Source organism: Tetrahymena thermophila (assembly GCF_000189635.1).
Source record: "Tetrahymena thermophila SB210 genomic scaffold scf_8254406, whole genome shotgun sequence".
In the NCBI taxonomy this organism is placed as follows: Eukaryota; Ciliophora; class Oligohymenophorea; order Hymenostomatida; family Tetrahymenidae; genus Tetrahymena; species Tetrahymena thermophila.
The window spans coordinates 374,865-395,611 of record NW_002476188.1 but is presented as its reverse complement, the minus strand read 5'-3'; the positions used below and the strand labels follow the sequence as shown (position 1 = coordinate 395,611).

The following is a 20,747-nucleotide window of genomic DNA, read 5'->3' as shown; positions in this document are numbered from 1 at the left end:
AAATAAGTATTAATTCCTTATACTGATTATTTAAGGTTGATTGATATATTTATTAGTACTAGTATTATATTAAAGATTTAATACTCTCATCAAAATTACATAAAATTTTACAAAAATCAAGAGTGGCAGTTCAGAAAAATCCAAAAAAATATTATTAATTTATATTTTAAAACATAAATTTTTTAGTAGAAAATACAAAATTTTTCTAACATTAAGGTATTTAACAAATAAAATATTTAAAATGAAATCGAACTAGTTTTCAAACTCAAATTGTTTAAATATTTCATTTTTAATTTTATTTAAATACATTATAAATTTTGTATGAGTTATATAAACGATTTTAAAATCTACTAACTTATGAATTTGGGTTAAATATTCTAACAAATATTTATTTTTTCTTGATAAAAAGCATATTTAAAAACTCTATATAATAATTATGGCCTTATATTATTTTTGCAAATAGATTGATTATTTATTATTTTAGACAGAGAAATAAAAATTATTATAAGCTTATTAGTAATTTATATTAATTTAATTAGAATATATTAATTAAAACTAATTTAATTATTTAAAAATCATTTTTATGCTTAATTTAAATATTTTTTTATGAGTTAATTTAATCTTGATTAATAATTTTTTGTTAATTGAAAGAAAATAGTAGAAGAAAAACTTATAAATTAAAAAGTAGAAAGAAAACTTAAAAAAAAAACTATCTAAAAAGTTGTAACTAACTCACTAACTTAAAAACTATTTTTAAAAGTTATTGTATGTTTGTTTTTGATTTGGCTTTATAAAATTTTATTTTTAGAACAATTTATCTTTGAAAAATTAACATGTTTTTTTATTTATTTATTTAGATTAATATTAATATAGCAATTTCTTTAACGTATCCTTTTTAAAAAATAAGCAAGTAGAGATTACTTATCAAATAAAAAATAACTAGCAAAAACATTATTTTTAAAGGGATGCTTTAGGAAAACAAAATAGAAAATATTAATAAAAAGTAAGATTTAAGGAAAGTAGATAAAGATTAGAAGTAGATTTCTTGTCTTTAGCTGAATTAGCTCTCTACAGAGAGATTGAATAATGAAAATTCATCTTCTTCTATACCTACTTAACCATGTTAGTCACATTAATAAATTTTGCAGTCTTAACATAATTTATAAAGCTACCGTTGTTGTTGCACCGTCTCTTCAGGCTCTGTAGAAATATAGACAGAAACCAGTAGTGAATAAAAGCAGTACGAAATTAGATTAAATGAGTATTTGCCAACAAGAATAGCAGGGATTCAAATTAAAAAGGTTCAGTGGAGCGATTTCCCAGGAAAAGCTGATCCTGAAATGTCTTTTTGGGCTCATATTTATTGGTTTATAAACTATAATTATTAAGTTGAGTAAAGATAAAATAATAAAAACAGATACTTAGATTTCAAGGTTAGAAGCATTAATGTCAGCGTGAAGATATCAAATAAATCTTGGGTGAGAAAGTAAACTGATTATCTGTTAAGTCACGAGTAAGGACATTATCTTATTGGATGTCTCTGTGCTTTAGATTTTAAATAGTAGGTATTAAAAAAAAGATACAGCGCTAACTATTCTAATGAAATTAACTAAATTTTCAACTAAACTCTGAAATAATATTCAAATATGGAAATTTTGTATGATGAGGAAACCAACCACTCAAAGCATTTTGAAAAGTAAACATAATGGTTTATCTTTTTGTATGATCAACTTAAAAAATACGAAGAATATTTCAATCCATATCCCTTATCAGCATTTCTACTTCAGTAAAAAATTCTTGCAGACAATAAAGAAAACCAACCATGGAATTCAATCCAAAATGGGAATGCAAACAAAAAAGTATAGCTCCCTCCAATTTAAAAACCTGGAAACTCTCTTAGCAGGCAAAGTAAACCTCAAGAAAAGTAAGAGCCAAGGTCTAGAAGATTTAGCTAAATTAATACAAACATAAAAGAGTGAGAAAAAATTAAACTAACTTCTTTTTGTTAACAAAAAAAAAAACAAAATTTTTAATTAGATCATCAAAGAAAACAATTTAAAAACATCTACTTGATTCTTAACAATTATTTATTTATCTATTGCTTATCTCAGGCTTTTTTCAATACTCTTTTTCATCATCAAGAATTTATTTTTACTAACAATTTAAATTCTAATGAATGAAAATTCCGTTATAAAGAAATCAAAAAAAAAAACACAAATACCAAACATAGTTAATAATAAAAATAAATGAATGCTACATATGATACAAAATGAATTTTACTTCAAAATAATAAATGGATAAAATTACACAATATAAAACATTAATCTAATTTTTTTAAAGCAATATAATAACTTATTTTAAATAATATTTATAACTAAAAATGTTATAATTGCTTAATAAACTTAATATTTATAACAATATTTTATTTTGAATTAACTTTAATCTAATTTATAAACATTAAAGCATTTCACAGAATAAATAATGTTTCTTAATATAAATAAGCAACTCAAATACCTATTAAATTTAAATGTATTTTAAAATAAGTTTAATAAATTAATTAAAATAATTATTATTAAAGCTTTCTAAAATTTCCTTATTTACAGATAATTCATCGTAATTTTAATTTGTTTCACTCAATAATCTATTATATAATTTGTAGCTTTTTCTATTCAATTACTAAATATATATTAATTTACTAATAAACCTTCTTTCTTTCTATCTATCTATCTATCTATCTTCTTATTTTAATTTATGATATTTTAATTCTAATAAAACATCTAATTTTGAAAATGCTAAAATTAAAATTTTATTTTCAGTAATTGAATAAATAAGCTTTATTTATTAGCTTAATTAAAGTTTTAAAATTTTATAAGGGTAAATTGATGATAATGCAGTTAATTTAAATATCCTAACTCTGAGCTATTAAATATTTTTATAATTTTTGATAATTACTATTTCAAGATAATGTCTATGCTTTTATAAGAATTGTTTTAGATAATTGATTTTTATCTGGAATATTTATATCTTGAAGAAATGTGATTTAGAAATAATTTAAACCATGAGTTTTAAAGCAAAAATATTTTTTTGTGCTTTGAGATTACTAGTTATCATTGGCTTGATTACCATCGTTATTAGTTATGAAAATCAACTTCTTCATTCATTTTAAATAAGAAAAGCTTAAATAAAGTTACAAATGATGAAAATTGATTAGTTATTTTTAAGTGATAAGCGAATGGGATCCTTCAAAAACAGCCAGCCTCCCCTCAAAAAAAATTATTAAAGTAAGATTTTGTTAAGTTAGTTAATAAAAAAATTGAATATGAATAAATTCTTTATTCATGACAGAAAAAAAATTTTAAAAATAAAAGTTATTTAAAAAAAATCATATATACGTAAAGGTTCATATATTAAGGTCGCAATATATTAAGGCCGGTTTTTAAAAATTTGAAAATGTAGTTTAATTAGGGCCGGTAAGTAAGGTGTCTTAACTGAAATTGAGTTAATATATGAATCTTTACTGTAATATATATTTTTAAAATATAATACAAATAAAATGAAATAACAATCTTTAAAAAAACATTCACTAATTTTTGGTTCTCAAAACAAAACAAAAAAGTAATACTTAAATTTATTAAAAATATGAAATAATTTCATACAAACATAATAACTAATCCAATCAGAACAACTTAAAATATATTTTTATACTCTGAAAACAAGTAAAATACACCATATAAATATTATGTAATATTAAATTATTATAAGTATTACTTATTTTATATTAAAAGATAAATAGTTTTTAATAGCTTTTATTAGTTTTTTATTTATTTACACTATCAAATGTTAAATATAGTAATTAGATTTTTTGTATTTATTATCAATTTTATGAAAAATGCCTATTGTGGCTGTTGTTAATTGTTTACTAGTCTTATGAAGGATCATCAAATACTATCAAAGCATGATCATTATTTTCTTCTGCTTGTGGATTTTTTATGTTTTACTGCTTTTAATTTGCTTTCTCAAATAATTTCTATCTAAAAGGTCTATTTGATTCTAAGTACCCATTAAAACTGTTAACATTAGATTTATTTTCTGACTAACTATTTAATTACTATATATTCAAACAATTTTATCCATCTACTCCTTATTTTTTGGCAGGGCTCAATAAATTTTAGTTCTCAGTATTTATCAGTTATTTTTTAGAATTTTGAATCTTGGACAAATATCTTTCTTTATTTTTTTCAATTCTAAAAAAGAAAAAGAAATTTTGAGATGAATTATCAAAAAATAAAGATAAATTAATATTTACTGGTTTGAAATTTAGAATATTTTGTTGATTTCATCTCCTAATTGTTAAATAAGCTTGTCATCCATTCTAAATGTTAAAAAAAAATTGTATAAAATATTAAATATTTTAATAAAATTACTCTCTTTTTTTATTTTTTGAGATAGCTTTGTAAGCTTGATATAGCTTTTGATAAGCATCAACATCGTATTTTTAATTTTTTTATTTCTTATTTAGTAGAGGTTATTTAAATTTTGTAGTAGCTTTTTTAACAATAGATGCAATTTTTAAATTCAATTTAAGCTTTTTAGAGTGATTTTGAAGTTACTCATTTTCTTTTTTAGATTCCACTTAGATTGATTGACTAATTTACCTCTTTTTTTGCTCAAGCTATATTCTTGAAGGTAATTCTTCTTTTTCATTTATACTTATCACTGGCTTAGGGAAGAAATTAAATAATATCTATTCTTCTTATGTTAAAAGTAATCCTTTCAGCTTTTGGACTTCTTTTATTCCATTTAAAATCATAAATATATCCAAATCCTAAGACATTTGATATTAAGCTTTGTCAATTAATTAGGTTTCTTTAGTTTTGAAGAACTTTCCACAAGATAGTTTATATATAAAATACTTTACTGAAAGCTTAATACTTTTATCTCTTGTAGCTAGGAATTCGAACTCTTATTTTAGGAATTATTTTTCATCAAGAAACTCTTGTTAATTTTTAAAATCTACAATTGTTGTTGTTGTTTTACTTTAGCTCATCTATTTAACAGAATTATTAAATTTTGATTGAGTTAACTGTTTTTTGTCATTTTAAACAATATTGGTGGAGCTCTATGCAATTTATTTAGAATATTAACTTTCTTTTTATTTTAATGGAAGAGTAGTAGTTGTTTTAGTAAAATCAAGCTAAATCATCGAGTTATTTAGTCTTTTAGCATAATCATCAAAATTTACATCTAGTTTTACTTAGAGAGTTGATTCAGCTTACTAATTATTATGACTCGAACTAAATTGTATTTATTAATTTTATATTGGAGTTTCTGGTTAAACAGAATCATCAATTACACTAATTTACTCTATTTTTTTTTTATAATCAATTTGCTATTTCTTAGATTAATTTATCTTTTCTGAAATGATCTATTGTTTATCTTCTTATTACATAATATCTTAAGGTATGGAAATTTAATCTAAATTTTTTTGTGACTCTTACTTTTATTCAAGCTATGTTAAGAGCGTTCCAGCTTGTTTGTTTTATGTAATTATTAACTATTAAGACTCTTGCGTGTTTTGGCTTATATTTTAATTTAGAATAAGATTTTTGTTAATATTTACACTATTTCCTTCTACAATCTTTTAAATTTAATCTAAAGAGAGCAGTCCTCCTTCTTCTCTCGTTTTAGGCTTACTCAAAATGGAGAGTTACTTTTTATGAGAGATCAATCTTTAAGGTTATGTTGATTCTTATCTTAGCACTTGTATATCATTCAATTCTTAGTCATTTTCTTTCTAAATAGTTTAATTAGGGAATCGAACAGTATTTTAGGGTAAATGGGATTTTTCTAAATCAATTGCTTTAAAATTATCCCTCTAAAAACTAATCTATTTATCTCGAGGTTTATAATAATATTAACCCCCTAAATCAAAATCATATAATTAATTAGCAATTTTAATAGCACACACATAGCTGTTATACTGATGCACTAATTGTAAGTTAATTAAAAAAAAATGTAAGTTTATAGAAATTTATTTTTTCAATCATTTACCTACAATAGCAGCAACCAAAATAAACGTCTAGCAAAAACCCCCAATATACGATGCTATTTAGCTTACTTTCGTGAATTATCTATTATGTGTATATGAAATAGGATCTTTGAGGAAATAAAAATCTGCAACAATTTGATTTGTATTGCCAATAACATATTAAAGACGAAAATTTCCTCCATTGTAAACCAATAATTAATTAGTTTCAATATTTTAAAATGGCATTATACTCTAATCCGTTTTTAAAGTGTTTTCAGTCAAATAAATATTAGCTGTTTAGTAAGCCTAATAAATTATTAAAATATTATTTTGAATTCAGATAAATTGTATTTTATTGAGAAAATAAAAAATTAATTTGCTGAATTCATTCAGTAATAAACAAACATGAAATTTAATTTATTTATTTTCTTTTTTATTAATGTTGGTCGATAATTCTTATGAAAGATTTATTTTTGTGGTTTTTGCAAGAAATTTACATTTTTAAAAAATTTTCTTTTTTCTTTCTATCAAATCAATTTTTTTTCAGTAAAAGTTTTTATCAAAACCAATTTTTGTAATTTGCAAATAAATTATTTTGATTGGGAGAGCAAGGAGAAAATCTAAGTGAATTTTCTATAAAGCTCGATAAAAATAAGTAGGCGATTATATCAAAGTAATATTTTTATTTAGTATGAAACAAATCAATATTTAAATAATATTACAGTGCCTGCCTAAACAGGAAAGAAAAGAGTATCATCGATATAGCTCTTAATTGGATTTTTGGGATCGTTAGGATTTACAACATAGTTAACCATTCTAAACATTATGGTCACACTTTGTGTCTTGTTAAAGAACTTATAAACCTAACTTTAGGTTTGGCAATTTGGTTGCCAAAATCTATTTGGGTCAGTATTGTTAGTGCACGGAGAGACTTAAACTTTTATAAAATCATAAGGCGGAGAGCTATATGTACCTCCAAAAGATATAATATCTTATATTCTATTGTAATTAAATAATTAGTTTACAATTATACAATTAGCAACAAATACTAAATTTTTATTAATGAGTCAATTTATTTATTTCTTATACCTTGGGCATAAATAAGTAGAAAGACCTCCTTATTAGAATGCTTGATCCCAATCTATTCCATATGCGGGTAATCCATTCCAATGGTCAGGTCTACATGGTTCAAATTACATTGATTACTTAATTTATAAATATATTTTTTTTACATTAGCTTTGAAAAGCTAATAATTTTTAAATAAAATGTTACAATATTTTTGATTAAGGTTCCATTATCATAAGTGATGTAATTTCTTTTCTCCCATGTTATGTTGAAAAGTGGATTTTATAAGAAGTTAGGCATATCTAATTTTACTGCAAACATAAACTGGTGACTACTCACGTTCACTGTTTAAGGATGAGTTGTCCAGTCTTTACTAGTGGTGAATGTAACATTATCTAATCATTTATTAAAATATTGAATATCATCTAATAGGCATGCAAATATAACTTTTATAAGTGAATTTTACTTTTATTGAAGAAATCTAATATCTATTATTTTTAGAAAATACATTAAAAATCCTTTCAATTAATGTTATACAAAGAGAAAATATTTCTATAGATAAATAAATATAGAGCTTTTTGAATAAATGAGAATAAAATCAATATTTTACTTAATTCCAAAAGAAAATAGACACAAAGGCAATAAAGCCTAAGCTCATAAATCCACCAAAAGCAGTTTTGAAGACATTATCTTTTTAAAAATTAAATCCTATTTGAGATCCGAAGATATCTAATTTTGAAAAATCCATTTCTTTCTTTAATTTTTAATATTTTTAATTTTTTTAATTTTATTATTCTTCAACTTTTTTAGGTGATTTCTTTTTAATTTGTGTCAAAATTTAGAAGATTTAACAATGTTTAATAATTATTTCATCTTAAAAATTAAAATAAGTTAATGAAATAATATCTAATTTATAGCCTTTTCTGCCATTTGACAATAACAAGCATTTTTTTAATAAACAATTCTAATTTGTTTCTTACTTTGTAAAATAAATTATATTTTCTATATCATAAATTCAGCCACTAATTTACTTTCAAAAAAATAAACATATTTTGAATTTATTTATTTAGCATTATGCTTTTAATTCTATCATACGATATAATCTGATGGAGGTTATATTTTTTATTTGCATAAATTTATATGAATAGCTTAAGAAGTATTTGCCTTAAAATGTAGTTATTTAAATGGTTAGAAAATTCAGTCTCTTGAATAAATTACATTCAAGTATAAGCGCTGACTGTTTATTACTTTATGAAATTAATAAATTCATATAGCCTGAAAAGAGATTACAATCAAATTTATGATCTAGAAATCATACAATAAAAAGATTAAAATTTTAATAAAATTGTGTAATTAATTTCCTATTTTTTAATTAACTTCTTATCAAATTTTACTGAAATTGTACAGTAAAAATAATGAAAAATTATATATTGATCTAAATACTAGAAAAAATTTGTAAAACAAGAAAAATATAAAAATACCTTCAATTTTTCAATCAGAATTAAAAATCATTAATTTATATTTTTATGAGTCTAAAAAAATAGTTTTTATATTTTGGAGTAAAAAAATGGAATGGTTTTTTGAATTAAATTTATTTTCCTTTGATTTAAAAATTTATTTTATTTTATATTTAAAAAATTTAAAACAATTAATAATAATCATAAGCAATAAAAGCTTTAATTCTTCATACATTTATTTTGGATAACTAAAGATTAGAAGAAGAAGAACAATTAAATTAAAATTAATCAGTAAGCCCTTGAATTTATTTAAGATATAAAAAATAATCTTTTCTATTAATTCTATTATTTGTTGACATTGGAGATAAAAAATTTATTTAAAATTGATTGGCTTTGAAAAATAAACAACATAAATCATGAAAAGCTAAGACTGATTATGTTTTATTTTTGAATATTTAAGGAGATACTTTAAAAAAATAGCTAGCTATCTATTTAAATTATTTGAGTTTGTAAAAGATACCAAGACTCATTCTAAATTTAGAAGATAACAAAAATATTATCAAAAATTAAAAAAATATCCTTTGTTAAACTATTAGACTAAATTAGATTATATCTCTGCTCTATTGATCTAAAAATCAACTATAATATTAAAAGAATAATTATTATATTATCAATGCCAATTTAATATCTAATAATTTCAAAAAATATTTATTTATGCTTAAAATTATTTTTTAAGTTTAAAGAACATATTTTTTTCAAAAAAGCTGTTGAATTAAATTAAAAGATTGAAACATTTCAAAAAAGATTTTTATTTTATCAAAATATATCTAAAAATAACATAAATTTTACATACTTATGCTTAAATAGAACATTTGGGGTAAACAATTTATTTTTTGTAATTTTAATAAGATTAATTTGATATTATTTGATAATCCTAAATTCATTAATTAACATTCTGGTTTTTCTAATTAATTTTAGAGATATTATACTTACTTTTACAGCAAAAAATGCCATTAAATATATATTAATGGATATAAAAATTAATTTTTCTTTAAATTTATTGGCTTATTTAAATATATTTTTAAAATTATTTCATATTAAAACAGTTGTTAACTATATTCCCATATCTATTATTTTTACAATAGATTCTGATTTATTTATTAATAAAAGAATTAAAAAGTTTATTATTTTCTATTCTTCATATAATTTATCACTTTTTCTTATCAAATTACACTTAAATCATGAATAAAGATATATATTTTTCTTTAGATTTATTAGTTTATTTATAAATTCTATTTAAATTATTTCATGTTAAAAAAGTTGCTAACTTTATTCCCATTTCTAACATTTTTTACTATAGATTCTCATTTATTTATTAATAAAAGAATTAAAAAGTTTTTTATTTTCTATTATTCATATATTTTGTCGCTTTATCTAGTAAATTACACTTAAACCATTAATTAATTTACACCTTTTCTCTAACAATAATTACAAATTATAAAAGTAAGATATTTTATTTATTTTTAGCTTTTGTTTACTTCACAAAAAATAATAATTATTTTTGTCAATAAATATTAAAAACTGATAGTTAGTTTTATAGAATATTTTAATCAAAAATTTTCTAAACATAAATATTTTTTTAATTTTAGTGATGGTTGATATAAAAGAGAGTTTAGCAGATTTTACTAGGAAAAAATACCTATTAATTAAATTAAAGACTTTTCTAAAATTAAAAACAAAGATTCACATTTATAACTCAACTTTGATCAGATTAAATTAATATTCTTTTAAAACCAACTTACTTTAATAACTCAAATACAAGCTTTTAAACTGTAAAAACAAATCAAAATATGGATTAAAAATAATTTTTATATTAAAGTTTTAAATTTTGGAACAGATATTTATAATTATATATTTATTATATTATATATTCCCATATAAGTTATCATAAAATACAAAACATAAAATTAGTATAAAAATTTTCCCTCTGTCTATGTCTGATTATTAAAAATATGACTAGTTATGTGTGATTGTGTGAATATATACATCTAAATGAATTAATTTATTGTATGATCATTTTTCTAATTAAATTTTGAATTTGTTCATTCTTATGAAGGGTAGTTATAAATAAGATATTATTTGTTTTCATTCAAACATTCAGCTGAAAGAAATTGTTCACCTTACTTTTGTTAAAATGAGTAGCTTCTATAAGAATCTATTCTAGGTGAAACTTGTGGAAATAATTATCTCATACTGTTAGAATTCATTGGTAAGTTAAAATTTTCTTAAATTAAAGTCTGAGTTTCTGGTTTTTTAAAATTCTTGACCTCAAGCCTATTTATTTTAAATATTAAAATTAAGTATATGAAATGTGTTTTTATTCTTTACAAGCTAGCTATGTTAAGAATTTTGTTCATTTCCTCGCCAAGCAGTTCAATTAGTTTTGTATTAATCCTTTTTTTAAAACCATTAATATAAATATTTGAATTATCAATTTGAATCTACTTACTTATTATTTATGCCCTGTGATCTTACTTATTCGTAAGCATCATAAAGCTTTTAGTAAGCATTTAAAGAATCAAATTTATCAATTTTTCTATTAAGTGGTCTTTTAAATAACTAAATAGCTTTAGTAACTAGCAAAGCTGTTTTAAATTTAAGCTTCATTTTTTTCATATATGTTGTGTTTACTTTGATTGATTTTTATCTTTAATATTTTTATTCCTTCATAAGTTCTGTCATTTCTGCATATGAAAGTATGCTATTGCTATTTTTAATAGAAATAATAGGTTTAGGGAAGAAGTTGAACAGAATTTCTTGATTTCTATCTAAAAACAAGGATTTGAATTTCTCCAATTCCTTTATTCTGTTAAGAATCATAAATATATCAAGATCGTTCTTAAGCTATTTTTCTGCCTTATCAAGAAGCAAAACTTATTCCGTTTTGAAAAATTTTTCACAAGACAATTTGTACAAAAAGAATTTTAGAGTCATTGTGATTCCCCTCTATCGCTTAAGTAGGAATTCAAATTCTTTTTTTAAGAACTGTTACTTATTTCTAAAGCCTAGTCCATCAAAGAGCTACTTATTCTAATTATTCTAAGGAGAATTAATTGATTAAGAAGAGAGAGGATTTATATGGTTGATTTAATTGGTGCTATAAATTTTTTACCAACTTTACTGTTACTTTAAATATGTATTATCTTACTGATTTGTGTTGGCTTCCTAAATTATTTTCTAGCTTTATAACTAAATTTCATCTTAAGTTTTTTATTTTTCATTAGGTTTTTGAATATCATCAGCTTTTATGCAGTCATTTGAAAATATATTCTTTTTTTATTTTACATCTTATGGATTAGGTGATTCAGGAATCACACTTTCATTCATAACATTATCTTTTTATTCTAACTGTTGAAAATCACTCTTTACAACATTCTCAAAAAATTGATGAGTGTATTGTTTGTTTCTTTATTCTACAATTTAGCTTTCTTTTATATCATTTTAGCAAATACTAACTTCATCCTCTTCCTTTATTTTTTAACTTTATTTAGATGAAATATAATTAGCTCTCTATTCAATTATTTGCTTAAGTTTATCTAAGGGCAGGAGCCCATCATCTTCTCTTTTTGTGATTTTTTTGTTCTTCTTCTTTCTGTCTTAAAAAATTTCATTATTTGGTTTATCTTGTTTGGCATTTACAGTAGGAATCTCTATTTTAATCTACTCACTATTAGCCTATGTTTATATTTGTTTAAACTTATCTATATCTGGTTTTAGTTCTTTATTTTAGTTATGATGATTTTTTATTGAAGAAGTATCAGAAATATCCACTTCATTTTCTTATTTTTCTTCTATTACTTACACTTGACCCATTTTTGATTTTCCATAAAAAGCAGATTTTTTATCTTTTAAGCCTTTAATAGTTCCCCGATTATTTTATTTCTTGTTTTTGTCAATTTCAGCATCCTTATCAAGCTCAAATTCAAAATCATAAATTTTATTAGCCAATGAAATAGAATACATGTAATCATTATAATAGTTTACTATTTATTTAAGTCATAAAAGTTAAGAATTAGATTATAAAAATAGAAAATGAAAACAAATTTTTTTTGGAAATTTATAAAAGAATTTTTAAAATGAAATAAAAATTTTTTACCAATAATAGCAGTTACTAAAATGAATACTTGAGTAAATCCTCCTATGTATGAAAGTATATCACCAACTTTCAAAAAATACCTATTATATGTGTAAGCCATATTGTCTTTTCTAATATAAAAATCTCCAAAAACTGTAGATTAGTTGCCAATTACATACTATTATCTAAGGTTACCAAAAGAATATGTCAAATATTATTCATTTTGAATATCTTTAAAAGGAATCAGACTCTAATCAGTTGAAACAGTTGATTCTGTGAAAAATATATCTGCAGTAGTATAAGCCTTAAAAATTTTTATATTGAGAAAAGGTTTAAAAATTATAAAAATAGAAATAATCCCAATTTAAATATCAATTTAATAAATGTAAATCAAAAAATGTAAGAATAATTAGAAGAGAGAAAAAAGCAATTTATTACAACATTTTATTAAATAGAAAATATAATAGAGTCCTCTATAAAACTTGTGACATAGTCTGTACTTTGCAAAGGATTCATTATAAAATTGGTTGTATAAATTTAAAGCCTCACATTTTAGTTCTGCTAAAAGTAATTATTAATTATGTCTTAAGGAGCACATTTTGGTTTCCATAGTGCATCTGGCAAGCTATTATTTTAACATTTACTTACAGTAATTTTCCAATGATAGAAATTAGGACTATTATAATTTCCTCCAAGAGTGAAGTTGTAATTTAATCTATAAATATAATTATGTTAATATGTTTAATAAATAAAATATTTAATTGTTTATTGATTTACTAAGGGCACAAAAAATCTGTAAAATTTATTTTAAAGAAAGTTTCTGTCCAATTTATTCCATGAGATGGGAGTTGAGAGAAATGCTCAAGGGTACAAGGTTCCAAAAACTGATTAAACTAAATATTAATATTTGAATGTACAATAAGCATTTAGATTACATTTTTATTTGATTCTTTAATTAGTATTTATGAATTAATAATATATCAGAGAAAAAGTAAAATAATATAAAAAATAATAATCATCAATTAATTAATTACTTTGTTTTAGATTTGGGTTCCATTTTCAAAGTTTTCGTAATCTCTAGTTTGTAAACTGATATTTAGATAAGGCTAACCAATGAAATTAGTTTATTAAATTTTAACTGCAAACATGAATTTGTTTGCATTCAGATTTATTGGTGAAGGGTTGGTCCAATATGTTTTGACAGTATTTGAAAACACTTGATCTATTTATTCATCAATAAATTTGAAAAATATTAAAAATTTTAGTTTTTTTCAATTAAAATGCTCAAATTTTAACTCAAAATGGTTACCTTTTCTCAAAAAAGCTAAAATCTATTGTATATAAAATGATTTTGTTTAAAATTACATTAAATTGAGCTATAAAAAATTACATTGCTCCAAAAAAAAACTCCAATAAGCACACAAAAGCAGATACTCAAAATGCCTCCTATTGATGTTTAGAACATATTATTCTTATTATAGTTTAAGCCTACATTAGAGCCAAATATATCAAGCTTTGTAAGAATTCTTTTTACAAAGTTTGTCATGTTTCTACTTTCTTTTTATGTTAGAGATGTTTACTAAATAATTATTTAAATCTTCTACAAAATCAATTATTATTTTTTGACAAAATGCTTAAATTAACTCTTAAAATAATTAGAATTACTAATTGCATTAATTAGCTAATATCTAGAAGAAATTAACTTTCATATTCGCAATCAATTCTAATTTTTTATATTCAATAAAAATACTAAGTAGTAACGCCTTTAAATATCTCCAGCAATCAATAAAAGTAATTAATCAGATATCAAATCGTTTACCATGCCAAGGTTACAAATAAATTAGAAAACTAATTTTAATATGCATTTTAATATTGGATATTAAAATTTAGTCAAATTAAATGAGATAAAATTTAAAATGAAGCAAATATTCAAATTTTAGATAGATTGTGTGGTGTTTTATATTTGTTTTTAAAAATAAATTTAAAAAATGCAAATATATCTTTTTTTATAAACAGATCATCTTTCTAGCAGATTTCACTAGGAAAAAAAAAGACCTTTTAATTAAATTAAAGACTCCCCTAAAATTAAAAGCAAAGATTCATGTTTATCTCTCAACTTTGAGCTGTTAAGCAAAAATCCACTGATTAAATTAATATTTTTATTATACCAATTTACGTTTAATGACTCAAATTCATGCTTTAAACTTTAAAGACAAAAAAAAATATCCTTTAAAAATAAATATTTACTAATATCAATTAGTTAAATAAATTATTTTTTATTTGTAATATTTTCATAGGTTATTCTAACTTTTTTGTATTTATTTGATACAAAAAACATTAAATTTAAAAAAAACAGTAAAAATAATTTAAATTTTTCAACTAATACTTCATTGATTATTACATCATTTATTAAATTTGATTCTAATCAAAGCTTGTAATTTGAAAATAAAATAAAATTCAGAAATCTGAATAAAGATATTTTCAAAATTTATTTAAATAGGTAATAAGTAATTATATATTAATCTTATTTTATTTTTTTCACAAAAGTATATAATCTTATAATAAAAAAGAATCAATATTTTAGAATAGTTTCTAATATCTTTTAAAAATAATTCGTTTGTTTGATAAGAAAATAACTTCATCAAAAATTTAATTTTACAAAAGTTAATCAGCCTCTTATTCTTTTAAAAATAGTTAAATATATTTTTATAAAGCTAAAACGACTAAAAATCATTATCTTTACTAATTTATCTTTTTTGAGTTAATATTTTTTCTAAATTACTGATTGTAAATTAAAATTGTCTTTTTCTAAAAAATAAAAAAATTTTTATCTATCATTTAATGGGTTAATAATAAATTAAATATTGTAGAAATAGTATTGAGGTTATAATAATCAAATAAAATAATTAATTTTTATATATTTAAAATTTTTAGATAGCCATAATACCTTTAACTACAGACAAAAGTAATAGGTACAAATAAATAAATATAAAATTTTAAAATTATTTTTAAATCATCATAAAAATCTGAAAAGGATTTAAAATATAATTAGTTTATGGTCAATTTTTTTTATTTTTAATTACTGTTTGTAATTATTTTTTTCGTAGATTGCTTTTTAATATATTAATTGTTATGTTTGAAAAGCATTCAACTTTTATTAAAAATGAACAAACAAATTTAAGAAATGTATCTCAAAAATAGTACAATTCTTAATAAATTTATCAAAAATTTATTTAAAGAAATGATTATTTCAAAGAATTAAAGACAATTTATTTGATATGCTTTAATGAACATATATAATTTTTTATACAAATAAAATAGTTATAATTTATTTAACACTCAAATATATTGATTTATTTTCAATTCTAAGATGAATTCTTTTTAAAATTGATCTTTTCTACTGATTATAACTCAGAATTATAGTTTTATCTGCTAAAAAGATTTTCTCCCGAATTAATATATTCTTCAGGTTTTAATTGGAAAGAATTATTGGCTCTATATGTTTCATTTTTATGGAAAAAGCTACTTAATTATGATTAACCTAGCTTAGGACTATTGGGGATTTCTTAATTTAATTTATTAAATGAGCTTTCTTTTATCCTTTTATCGTTCTTAACTTCAATCCTATTGTTAAAAAGAAATACTTAAGTTTTAAATTTATATTTTGCAAAATTTACAAATTTGCTATTTCAAGAATCTTGTTCATCTCTTCACCCAGTAAGGTTATTAGCTTAGTATTAAAACTATATTTTATTGTAAATTATAATTAAACTTTCAAATATTTGATTATAAATTTTAATAATAATTTGATGAAATTTATTTTACGAAATATTCTAGTTTGAGGATCTCAAGCTTTCGTAGGCATCGAATAGTTTTCTGTAGGCAGAAATCGTATCAAACTAAGTAACTTTTTTATGTAAAGGTCTTTTAAGAATTTGGACTGCCCTTGTTACTAGTAAAGCAGTTTTAAATTTAAGTTTTAATTTCTTCATTGTGTTAGTCATGTTCTTTTTTTTAGCTTCTTGCTTGGAAATTTAGTTGAATAAATCAGTCATTTCTGCTCTAGATGGCATGTTAGACATACTTGTAATCGAAATAATGGGTTTTGGGAAGAAATTAAAAAGTATTTCTTGGTTCCTATCTAAAAATAGTGCTTTGAATTTTTCTAGCTCTTTAATCCTATTTAATATCATGAAAACATCTAGATCTTTTTTCATTTACTTTTCTGCTTTGTCTAAAAGTAGTACTTGCTCTGTCCTGAAAAATCTTCCAAAAGATATTTTGTAAAGGAAAAATTTAAAAGTCATAGTAATACTCTTCTGCCTTTTAACAAGATATTCGAATTCTTTTGTTAAGAAGTGCTTCTTATCTCTAATTCCTAGATTTTCCAAAAGCTTTTTTTATTCTTAGTTTTACCTAGGAGTTTGACTAGGAGAATTCAGATCCTTATTTCCCTATGGCATAATTGAATTTTGTTTACTTCTTTATTCTGTCAGCTCAGTAAGTTCTTAATTCATCAAATAATTTTAATTTCTTTGGCTATCTATTCCTTAGGAAAACTCAGACTTTTATTCATTTTCCTCAGCTGCTTTATTCGATGCTTTTTAAATTAATTCTGTTTGTTGATGTTGTTTTTTATTTTATTTTATTTTTTTAAGAGGCGATTCAGGTGTAATACTTTCGTTCATCACATCTTTTTATTCCACTTATTGACTATCTCTTTTCATATTCTCATAAAATTGATTTGTATATTGACTTTTTATATCAATCTCACTATTGATATTTTAAATTTCATTCCCTTTGCTTAAAAGTTGATTTTTTTCCTAATTTTTTGATTGATTTTGCTATCTCTCATTTAAAATGAATTTTAACTTATCTAGAGATATTAAACCATCATCTTCTCTTGTTGTGACCTTTTTCTTTTTACTTTTTCGATTATTTTATTCCTTTAAACCATCATGATTTACTTTCTAAGTATCTTCTAATTTTAACATATCAATCTAAATTTAATTATTGTTTACTTTTTATTACTCCACTATTTTTTAATTTTTTTCTTGTTTTTATATAATGGGTAGCTCTTATTTAGATACAATAACATTATCGTTTTCTTCAACAATTTTATCTAATTTATTTTGCTTATACCTGTTTAATATCTCATCTTTTTTTGAAATAGAAGTGAGAGGTTTTGGATTACTTTTCTTATCTTTGCTTTTACTATCATTTTAATTGCTGAACTCAAAATCATATAGTTTATTAGCCAATGATATAGAGTACATATAATCGTTGTAATAGTTGACTATTATTGTTTGTAAACAAAATTATAAAATGTAAAAATTTTTTAAATCACAAAAATCATCAAAAAATAAGAATAAAAATGTATCATAAAATAACAACAACAAAACAAAAGCTTTTCATTTATAAATTTTATTGAAAAAAAAGAATTAATAAAAATTATTATAAAGTATATGTATTATTTGAGGCAAAGGTTAAAGAAAGTAAGTAAGTAATTAAGTAATTTACCTATTATTGCAGTAAATAATATGAAAACTTAAGTAAATCCTCCGATATAAGACAAAATTTCACTTATTTTTGTGAAAGACCTATTATGAATGTAGGACATACAATCTTTTCTGATATAAAAATCTCCATAGACCACGGGCTAATATCCTATGACATACTGCTATCTGAGATTTCCGAATGAGTAGCGTAGATATTACTCAGTTTATATATCTTTAAATGGGATAAGGCTTTAATCAGTATTAATTGTATTTTATGTAAAAAATATATCTGCTGTTGTGTATGCCTTTAATTAATTAATTAATTAGTTAGTTAGAAATGTTTTATGTATTGATAATTATTGTGGGCAAATATTTAATTACCACTTCTTTTTATACTGAAAATATGAGAGAGTCTTCTACAAAACTAGAAACATAACCTTCACTGTTCTTTGGATTTATTATATAGTTACTTGTATACAAAAGAAATCTCACATTTTAATCTGTAGCAAAAAGATTATTTATAGCATCAGTTGATTAACAAGTTGGTTACCATGTGGCATTAGGATTAGTAGAATTAAAACATTTCCCAACACTAAATTTCCAATGGAAGAAATGAGGGCTATTGTAGTCTCCTCCAACAGTAAAATTGTAATTTAATCTAAAAATTTAATATTGATACTTAAAAATTTATTTATATCACATTTTTTATTTACAGTGGGCATAAATAGTCATTGAATTGATATTTTATAAAAACTTCAGTCCAATTTGTTCCATAAGAGGGTAATTAAGCAAAATGTTATTGGGTGCATGGTTCCAAGTATTATTTGTACTTTTTTCATTTATTTAAAATATAAAAATAAATTAAATAAAAAGTAGTTCTTTTGAAAAAAAAATATTAATATTGATGTTTATTATCTTTTTAAAATGAGCTCTTAATAAAATAAATACTATTAGAGTTATTTCTTATTACTTTAAGCTTTATTGTAGTTCCGTTATCGTAATTTTAATAATCTCTTGTTTCAAGAGTGATGTTGAGTACTGGATTTTTTACGAAATTGTCTTATTAAATTTTCACAGCGAACATGAAATTTTAAGCATTAACTACTATAGGATCAGGATTTGGCGAATATTGTTGTGTGGTTGATGATGTGACTTATGCTATTTATTATAAAGAGTATAGTTTAAATCAAATTCATTCCATATATTATCTAAATCAAAACAAACTTACTTTTTCTCAAAAATTCTATGATCTATTTATTTTATAAATATGATAAAGTTTAATATAAAATGTCTATTTAAATTATGTAAATCTTACATTGTTCCAAAAAAATATGCTTACTAAAGCACAAAAGAATATGCTTAAAACCCCTCCGATGGAGGTCTAAAACATATTATTTTTGTTGTAGTTTAAACCGACATTCGAGCCAAAAATATCTAGCTTTGTTAAAATTCTTCTAAAATAATTAACCATTTATTTTTCTTTTATTGTTAGTTTTTTACTTAAATTATTACTTCTACTTTCACTTTTTGGTTGGTTTCCTACTTTCAAATTAATAAATTATTATTAATTCATAATTATAACAATAATAAATTAGAAACAATTTAAAGCAAATAAGAGTTATTATTTTGTAATTGCTATTTCAAAATGACTCATTATTAATATTAATATGTAAATTTTTAATGGAACAATGTTCGTTTTATTTAATTCTTAAATATGAAAAGGTTATTAATATTATTTAATTATTAACAATAATTGTGAGCAAAAGAGAAACAAAATTCTTATTTCAGAATAAAAAAATTTAATTTTTATTAATTTTCACCCATTCAATTAATTTTAGAAGGAAGTAGTATCAGACAACTTTTCTTATTTTCCTTTTTTTAAATTTTTAATGGAACAAATGTTTGTTTTATATAATTCTTAAATATGAAAAGGTTATTAATATTATTTAATTATTAACAATAATCGTGAGCAAAAGAGAAACAAAATTCTTATTTCAGAATAAAAAAATTTTATTTTTATTAATTTTCACCCATTCAATTAATTTTAGAAGGAAGTAGTATCTGACAACTTTTCTTATTTTCCTTTTTTTAAATTTTTAATGGAACAAATGTTTGTTTTATATAATTCTTAAATATGAAAAGGTTATTAATATTATTTAATTATTAACAATAATCGTGAGCAAAAGAGAAACAAAATTCTTATTTCAGAATAAAAAAATTTTATTTTTATTAATTTCCACCCATTCGATTTATTTAGAAGGAATTAGTATCAGACAGACAGCTTTTCTTATTTTCCTTTATTTATTTTTTATTTTAAAAAGGAAGCCAAGTCAATTAAAATTTATATATTTATTTTTATTTATATAAAATATTTTATATCATATCTCTCACAATTAAAGTAAATGTAAATTGCTTTGTTTTCTTTCATTGATAAATTCAATTCATTTTTATATGTGTTTACATAAATAAATAAATATATTTTTTACTTAAAATGTTATAAATTAAATAGTAAAATTGTATGTTTTTTTATTTTACTTGAAATTTGTGATTGTAATTTCATAAT

The 20,747-nt window shown here is 21.5% G+C and overlaps 5 protein-coding genes across 5 annotated transcripts; 2 read left to right on the top strand and 3 right to left on the bottom strand. All coding sequences in view use genetic code 6, as the record gives it.

Moving 5' to 3' along the window:
* Positions 1 to 965: 965 nt before the first annotated feature.
* TTHERM_00245620 (secreted protein) lies at positions 966 to 1,979 on the top strand (the record flags this gene model as incomplete). The annotated part of the gene is made up of 1 exon (XM_001023791.1): positions 966 to 1,979. The coding sequence occupies one exon, from the start codon at positions 966 to 968 to the stop codon at positions 1,977 to 1,979; it is 1,014 nt and encodes a 337-aa protein (XP_001023791.1).
* A 1,895-nt stretch (positions 1,980 to 3,874) lies between these two features.
* On the bottom strand, positions 3,875 to 7,938 carry TTHERM_00245610 (transmembrane protein, putative; the record flags this gene model as incomplete). Its single annotated transcript, XM_001023790.2, has 9 exons — positions 7,705 to 7,938; positions 7,561 to 7,582; positions 7,302 to 7,489; positions 7,118 to 7,233; positions 6,751 to 7,027; positions 6,052 to 6,334; positions 4,425 to 5,988; positions 4,307 to 4,372; positions 3,875 to 4,244 (listed from the first exon to the last, which is right to left on the bottom strand). The coding sequence occupies exons 1-9, from the start codon at positions 7,840 to 7,842 to the stop codon at positions 3,875 to 3,877; spliced, it is 3,024 nt and encodes a 1,007-aa protein (XP_001023790.2). The 5' UTR covers positions 7,843 to 7,938.
* Positions 7,939 to 8,200: 262 nt separating this feature from the next.
* TTHERM_00245600 (hypothetical protein) lies at positions 8,201 to 8,398 on the top strand (the record flags this gene model as incomplete). The annotated part of the gene is made up of 1 exon (XM_001023789.1): positions 8,201 to 8,398. One exon carries the CDS (start codon positions 8,201 to 8,203, stop codon positions 8,396 to 8,398), a length of 198 nt encoding a protein of 65 aa, XP_001023789.1.
* A 2,255-nt stretch (positions 8,399 to 10,653) lies between these two features.
* Positions 10,654 to 14,232, bottom strand: TTHERM_00245590 (transmembrane protein, putative; the record flags this gene model as incomplete). The annotated part of the gene is made up of 9 exons (XM_001023788.2): positions 10,654 to 10,885; positions 10,940 to 11,005; positions 11,061 to 12,594; positions 12,708 to 12,990; positions 13,125 to 13,401; positions 13,464 to 13,579; positions 13,721 to 13,908; positions 13,996 to 14,017; positions 14,077 to 14,232. 9 exons carry the CDS (start codon positions 14,230 to 14,232, stop codon positions 10,654 to 10,656), a joined length of 2,874 nt encoding a protein of 957 aa, XP_001023788.2.
* A 1,813-nt stretch (positions 14,233 to 16,045) lies between these two features.
* TTHERM_00245580 (transmembrane protein, putative) lies at positions 16,046 to 19,655 on the bottom strand (the record flags this gene model as incomplete). The annotated part of the gene is made up of 9 exons (XM_001023787.2): positions 16,046 to 16,310; positions 16,364 to 16,429; positions 16,512 to 17,982; positions 18,207 to 18,489; positions 18,566 to 18,842; positions 18,898 to 19,013; positions 19,155 to 19,342; positions 19,413 to 19,434; positions 19,500 to 19,655. 9 exons carry the CDS (start codon positions 19,653 to 19,655, stop codon positions 16,046 to 16,048), a joined length of 2,844 nt encoding a protein of 947 aa, XP_001023787.2.
* Between the last annotated feature and the right edge of the window lie 1,092 nt (positions 19,656 to 20,747).